The sequence below is a fragment of the Penaeus japonicus genome, unplaced genomic scaffold (genome assembly GCF_977035675.1).
Source record: "Penaeus japonicus unplaced genomic scaffold, GWHDUDI00000001_assembly GWHDUDI00000036, whole genome shotgun sequence".
NCBI classification, from domain to species: Eukaryota; Metazoa; Arthropoda; class Malacostraca; order Decapoda; family Penaeidae; genus Penaeus; species Penaeus japonicus.
Window position 1 is genome coordinate 23,686,524 of NW_028234438.1, and position 7,500 is coordinate 23,694,023.

A 7,500-nucleotide genomic window follows, 5' to 3' on the forward strand; every position below is an offset into this window, starting at 1 on the left:
GAGGGGTCAAGCTGGTATCTGGAATATAATCCCTGTTCAACTTTTAATATCTTATGGAAAAAAAACAAAGCATAAAACCATCTGTGAGTGAAGATCCCCATTCGTTTTTAAATTTTGGTCACAATGTGTCTTTAAGGTATAATCTTGGCATGTACCTCATAAATGGAAATAGCTTAAGATAAAATAACAATGTCGACTACAAACTTCCCTCTTTCCCCAGAAGTGTGTGTTACAAGTTTAACATTCACTAAGTGACATCAAGACTAAAGATTAATTTTAAATGTTCCTTTTTGGCCCTCTCACCAGTGGTTTTCTTTTTTCCTCCACACCTAACTAAAAACGCCGGGCCCCACAAAATGAGAAAACTTCCCTCAAAGGTATTCTGCATAATCCAAGGGCAACACAAATCTGCACAATCCGCCCAAGGTTTTAGTCAAGCACCCCTTAATTCCGACTAATTGGACATATTTAAAATAATAAATCTTTACCTTAATCTCCTGACTGTTCGCTCCCTTTTCTGGTGGAGTGAGACCAAACTTCATAACAACCCTCCTCCTCGATGCTCAGGGGCTTCTGCTTCTCCCTGCAATTGCAGCCTTGCAACTTGATAACCTGTACACAAGAAAAAATTTACTCAATTCATAATAATAGAAATAATTGCTGTCGCTTTGGAGTGAAGGAATTTCACGAACGACCTTGAAACTGCATCCTAAAGCAAGCTCGAGGCAAATGACATCTAAATTCGCAACCCTTTCATACGAACAAAAATAACAAATTCTAGAACTAATTTTCCCCACCTCCCCCCCCACCAAATTCCACAATAGTTATAATAAAAAAAAAAAAAAAAAACAAAAAAAAAAAAAAAAAAAAACAAGATCATAAAACTCATCTGTGAGTGAGAGATACCCATTCGTTTTTAAATTTTGTCACAATGTGGTCTTTAGGTATATCTTGGCATGTACCTCAGTACATGATAAATAGGTCTTATGATAAAATACCAATGTCTACAAACTTCCCGTCTTCCCAGAATGTGTGTTACAAGTTTAACATTCACTAAGTGAGCATCAAGACTAAAGGATTATTTTAAATGTTCCTTATGCCCCTTACAGTGGTTTTTCTTTTTCTCCACATCCTACACATAAAATCGCCCCACAAAATGAGAAAACTTCCCTCAAAGGTATTCTGCAATAATTCCTAGTGCACACAAATCTGCACAATGCGCCCAAGGTTTTAGTCAAGCACCCAGAAGATCCGACTGAATTGGACATTTTAAAAAATCTTACCTTAATTCTGACTTCGCCCTTCTGTGGAGGAGCAACTTCAACCTCCTCGATGCTCAGGGGCTTCTGCTTCTCCCATGCAATTGCAGCCTTGCACTTGATAACCTGTACACAAGAAGAAAAATTTACTCAATTCATAATAATAGAAGAATTGCTGTCGCTTTGGAGTGAAGGAATTACACGAACGACCTTGAAACTGCATCCTAAAGCAAGCTCGAGGCAAATGACTTCTAAATTCGACCCTTTCATAAGAACAAATAACAAATCTATGACCTAATTTCCCCCCCCCCCCACCAAATTCCACAATAGTTATAATAAAACCTTGCTCCTAAACCATATAAAGAAAAGAAAAGAAAAGAAAAGAAAAAACACATAACGATGTCAGGCCACAAACCGGCACGTCACATGATACTCCCCCTCAACCATCTCCCACCCTCAAAACCAAAACCAGTGCAAAATGTTCCAAAAAGCCGTCAAATAGACCTGTCCCTGCGTGGCCATGATGGAGACGTGCAATCCGCGTGCTTGCCAGCGGCCGAGTGCAGCGTGGCGGGGAGGGGGCGCAGTTGCCTTTCATTCATGCACTGTTGCCAGGCGGTGGGCGGTGCCTCTGCTTGTTCACTTCTGTTCTGTGAGGTTTGTGAATGGCTGGGTTGCAATGGCTGTGTTGAAGGAAGACAGGGGGGTTTATCCTAAGAAATTGATGCCAGTTTTACAACGTCGCGCAGTGGTCCTCGGATGTGTGTGGCGCGGATCTTTGAATTATTTTGTGTACATTATTCAAATTCAAATTCAAACATTTTATTCCATAAATTACAATGGTTATTCTTATATGAATACATACATATTTACACTTGATGAGTAAAAAGGTGTTCTTTCAATTTTATTTTAAAATTACAAAAGTTGTTAATGTTTTTAATATTATCTGGTAACAAGTTCCACATTTTCGGTCCCCGAATTTGTACCTGTCTTGCCCCTGTTTCTGTATTTGATCTTTTTACATATAGGGAATTTACCTGGCGTGTTTGAATGCCAGCTGTGTTCCCTACAGTTTGCAGGGGGAATAACCATGGTGGATAGAATCCATGTATCAGTTTGAAGGTAAAGAGACAGGTATCATAAATGCACTTTGGATGAACTTTTAACCATTTTAATTTTTGTATATATGGGGTAATATGATCGAATTTACTGACATTACCCAGTGCAACTCTTGCAGCAAAATTTTGTAATTTTTGTACTTTTTGAATTTGTGTTTTGTTGGTTGAACCCCATACATTTGAACAGTAGTTTATTATGCTAAGAGCTAGTGTTTGCACGACCATGATTCTAGTATCCGTAGTGATTTGATTTTTTATGTGATTTAGAAATATTAATGTACCCGTTACTTTCCTGTGTATGTTATCAACGTGTGTTTCAAATGTCATGTATCTGTCCAAGTGTACTCCCAAATTTTTCACTGAAATGTTTGGTTTGATAGGGTGGCCTTCAAATTCTATGGTTGTCGATGGGGATTTTGGCAATGTTCTGTCGACTACCTATGAATATGCATTGAGTTTTATGGGGATTTAATTTAAGACCATTACTTTCAAAGTATATTTTAGCTTGTGTAAGAGTGTTTTGAGTATTTCTTATTAATGTATTTAAGTTATTTACTGAGTCACTATGGAGAAACTGTGAATCATCGGCGTACTGCACTAGCAGGCAGTTATGAGCAATGGTTGATAAGTCATTTATGAAAACTGTAAATAGGATTGGGCCTAAGATGGATCCTTGTGGAACACCAAAACATATTGGTTGTTTCGATGATATGATTTCATTAATTTTTACAGATTGCGTTCTATTATTCAGATAACTAGTAAACCAGAAAGTATCAATTTTATGGGATCTTAGTTTGTGAAGAAGAATTTTGTGATTTACACTGTCAAAAGCTTTTGAAAGATCACATAATGTGAGTAAATTAACCTGATTTTTGTCTATATTATCATAAATTTTATTAGTTATCTGCAATAACGCTGTTTCAGTGGATAACCTATTTCTAAAGCCATGTTGTGTTTTAGATAATAGGTTATTGGCCTCCAGGAAATTCGTTAGTTGATTTGCTAAGATTTTCTCCAAAACTTTAGATAATACAGGGAGTAATAGGGCGGTAATTATTAACGTCGTCTATATCTCCTGATTTGAAAATTGGTGTTACTATTCCATGTTTCCAAAGCGATGGAAAAACACCAGTGACCAGGGAAGTGTTAATTATGACCGCCAGATAATGTGCGGTTGCTGGTAGACTATCCTTAATAAAGCGCAAAGCAATACCGTCTGCTCCTACGGCATTTGTTTCGCGAAGGTGTTTTATTACTAGGATAATAGTCACCACATCAATTGGTTTTGGTCTGAAAATATTAGATGTAGGCATAGCTTGATTTATATTTTGCTGTAATGTAGACGCATTTGTTTGTTCATAAGTTAGTTTACCTATTTTTGAAAAGAAGTCGTTAAAATACTCTGTGCTTTGTGTAGAACTTGTACAATTATCAGTGTGGTGTTTGTTGCTAGGTACGATTGACTTAATAATTTTCCATGTTTTATCCGAATTGTTTTTATATTCTATGAATCTGTTTCTGAAATAATTTGTTTTTGCACTTTGTATTAACTGTTTAACATTTTTCTTTTTTATTTTATAATCTGCCTTAAGGGCGGCGTCATTTCTGTTATTTTTGAGACTATGGTGGGTATTATTTCTGTCTTTAATAGCCCTCTTGATTTCGTCATCTATCCATGGAGCAGGGGGACGTCTGACGACTCTCGTTACAAGAGGTGCCAACGCGTCAATACTGCTTTTAATCACTTCCGTAAGGATAGTTACCTGTTTGTCTACATCATCTGTTGAAAAGATATTTAAGAGCATCGTCTCTTTAGATCTGATGAGCTCGATGAATGATTGAAGATTATAATGCTTAAGGTCACGAAATGTTTTTGTTATCGGTGGTCGCTTTGGTTTCTTTATATTTAATGTGAGTGTAAGAAGTTCATGGTCAGCAATATGACACGGGATGACATCCGTATGATGGATAATGTCTGACCTGTTAGTTATTATTAAATCTAATAAGGATGAGGTGTTTTCTGTAATACGTGTAGGTTTATCTATAATTTGTTCTAGTTTGTTTTTCTTTATTATCTTAGCTAATTTAGCATTAGATTTAGTCAAATCATCATTTAAATCACCTAAGATAAAGAATGGTTTATTTTTCAATCGCATCGCATCTATAGATATTGAAATTTGGAACAGTTATAAAATTACTAACCATTTCCTGGTGGAGCCATGTTTCACTGATGCACAAAATGTCTATGTTTCTCTCCTCAATTAGCATTTTAATTTCGTCAAAGTGCCCGAGGAGAGATTGTGCGTTAATGTGTTCTATTTTTATGACCTCGTGCGATCTTGTCACAGGCATTGCTGACGGCGATGCCTGGTCAAACGTTCTGGTCGTTCTTGTACTTGTTTTTATTTAAGAACACTTTCACATTTGCGGGGAAAGCGTCTGAGTTTATGAAAATATCTGGCTTTATGTCCTTTCCTCTTACTGACACTGTAAAACTGGTGTAGTAATCATGGGTCATCTTGGTGCGGTGTGCTTTTACACTTGTTATGTTTTCGAATTGTTCACAGAGGTGATTTTCAATGTCCTCTTCATTTGTGTCTGGATGACAGCTGGTAATATAGAGGTACACTGTGTCAGGTCGGTCTGCTCCTTTTAGCGGCTTTGGAGTTTGTTCTTCTCTTGCTTTTCTTTTGTTGTTCCTTGATACGACCTTGACATAACCTTCGTCATCGTCGTCTTGGGTGGATTGTGCTTGTTTCGTTGTTTCGTGATTGACTCTTGTTTTCTCAGCATAATTATTGATTATGACTGAGTGCCCTGCTGGAGGCGGGGGGCAGGAGGGGGGGCGGAAGCTCCTTCCACCTGCTGCTGAGCTGTTTCCTCCCAGTGGCGGTTGGGATCGAGTTGCTCTTGCTTGTTCTTCTTTTGTTTCTTTTTGGAGCTTCGTTTAGGGGATACCTGTGTAGAAGCTTCATGCCTAGTCTTATTCTGCATACCTGTTTTCGGTCTGACGGAGAGAGAGTTCGTGGTTGAATCATGCTTCGGGGAGGCGGGTATGTCTCCTGTAGGGGCGGGGGTCTGCTGGCTGGGAGCGTCGATGGTGGGGCGCGTAGATGGCTCAGCAGAGTTGGGGACCGGCGAGTCAGCAAGGGCACGATGCGGCTGGCTGACCGTAGGCAGGGGGAGGGAGGATAACGGGTGCGGAGGTCCAGGCAGGGAGAGAGAGGAAGGTATCGGGTGGGAAGGATTGCTGGTCGTGGGTATCGGGGTGGAGGTAGGGGGAGGAGATGCAAACGGAAACGTTTCGTATGCATTCTGCCCATGGGTGGGAGATGGGAGGTTGGGGGAGGGACATATTGCACCTTTCCCTATGATTCTATTTAAAGATGCCTGCTGCTCAGAAAACATTCCGATCAGCAGGTCGATCTTGTTTTCCATCAGATTTTGGTCTGTGTAAGAGGGCCCACTGTAGGTCTGTGTTCCCTGGTCTGTACACTTTTGGAAGAATTTTACAAAAGTTGTTGAAATACCTGGTTTCTTTGGTGGCAACCAGTCTGTTGGGGGGGTGTCCGTCGTTGTTGTTACGAACACAATGTTTGGATTTTCAACACATTGATCAAGCATAGTATGCACGATAATGTTCGTCATCCGTTTAGTGTCCCGTGTCGTATTTCTAGGTTTTCTAGAGTCTGATAGGATGATGGCAATGTCATGGGCCTCTTCGATTTCAGACGGTCTGTAGTATTTTCTGATTTGATCACTGAGGACAGACCTTGGCCACGGCCTTTTTGTTGCGATGAAGCACAAAATTGTGTTAAGCACTATTGTAACACTGCCGCACTGATACATTGATTTCCTGTTTTCTGTATGGTTGTTTGCACTGTTGTCATTGTTGGTGATGTTGCTGAAAAAATACCCCTCACCCTGGGCCTGGGGGCAGCCTTTACCCTGACTGCCATGGGGGTGCCCATTCTCGTGGGCAGGCAGCTCGGACCCACGCTGCCAGGGGGCCCATATCCTAGGGCTGAGGTCCCGGTACCCTGGGAGGGGGGCACATTACCCTGGGCCAGGGGTTCCCTTTCACCCTGGGGAAGAGGGCTCGGGCTAGCTGCCCGAGGAAGCACCAGGGAAGCCCCCAGGTTGGCCCCCTCAAACCCTGGGGGAGGGGTCAGATTACCCTCTGACACTGCGGGACCATGAGAAGGCATGGTTTGCTGAGTTGCGGGGCTGCGGCGGGGAGGAGGCAAAAACACGTCCGATCACCACGGCAGCTAGACTCAGATCTATCTATCTATCCATGTATAGATATATAACTATACATAATGCATACATATTCATATATATATATATATATATATATATATATATATATATATATATATATATAAGTATATATGTAAGTGTATGTGTATGTTTACGTATGTATGTATGTATATAAATATATATATATTATATATATATATATATATATATATATATATATATAATATATATATATAGATATATATATATGTATGTGTATGTATGTATGTATGTGTATATATATATATAAATATATATAAATATATAAATATATATATATATATATATATATATATATATATGTGCGTGTATATATGTGTGTGTGTGTGTGTACATGTGTACATATGTGACAAAACAAAGTGAAATAGAAAAATAATTAAAGTGAATAATCATACGTTTCTTCAAATGTTCAATTTCCTTATAAAACCGTGAGAAAATTAAAGTAAAAGCCAGTTTTCAGTTATTATTAATAATCATAGCCATATAAAAACAATAAACCTCCATATAAAATATAAAAACAATAAACCTCCATATAAAATATAAAAACAATAAACCTCCATATAAAATATAAAAACAATAAACCTCCATATAAAATATAAAAACAATAAACCTCCATATAAAATATAAAAACAATAAACCTCCATATAAAATATAAAAACAATAAACCTCCATATAAAATATAAAAACAATAAACCTCCATATAAAATATAAAAACAATAAACCTCCATATAAACAATCTCAATAAAAAATATAGATAAACGATACCTGTAAAAAATGCTGGGTCTCCAAAAGTACGAAAAACCAAGAATAAAAATCCGTTA

The 7,500-nt window shown here is 38.4% G+C and overlaps 2 protein-coding genes across 2 annotated transcripts in view; one reads left to right on the forward strand and one right to left on the reverse strand.

Annotated features, from left to right (window-relative positions):
* Positions 1-974, forward strand: part of LOC122252848 (uncharacterized) — a 73,189-nt gene extending 72,215 nt beyond the window's left edge. The window contains exon 5 of the mRNA XM_086531842.1: positions 945-974. Within this exon, the coding sequence (XP_086387968.1) occupies positions 945-974 (30 nt within the window). The remainder of the gene's footprint in view (positions 1-944) is intronic.
* A 114-nt stretch (positions 975-1,088) lies between these two features.
* Positions 1,089-7,500, reverse strand: part of LOC122242577 (uncharacterized) — an 18,562-nt gene continuing 12,150 nt past the window's right edge. Inside the window, exon 4 of the mRNA XM_086531632.1 lies at positions 1,089-1,385. Within this exon, the coding sequence (XP_086387758.1) occupies positions 1,104-1,385 (282 nt within the window). The 3' untranslated portion in view covers positions 1,089-1,103. The remainder of the gene's footprint in view (positions 1,386-7,500) is intronic.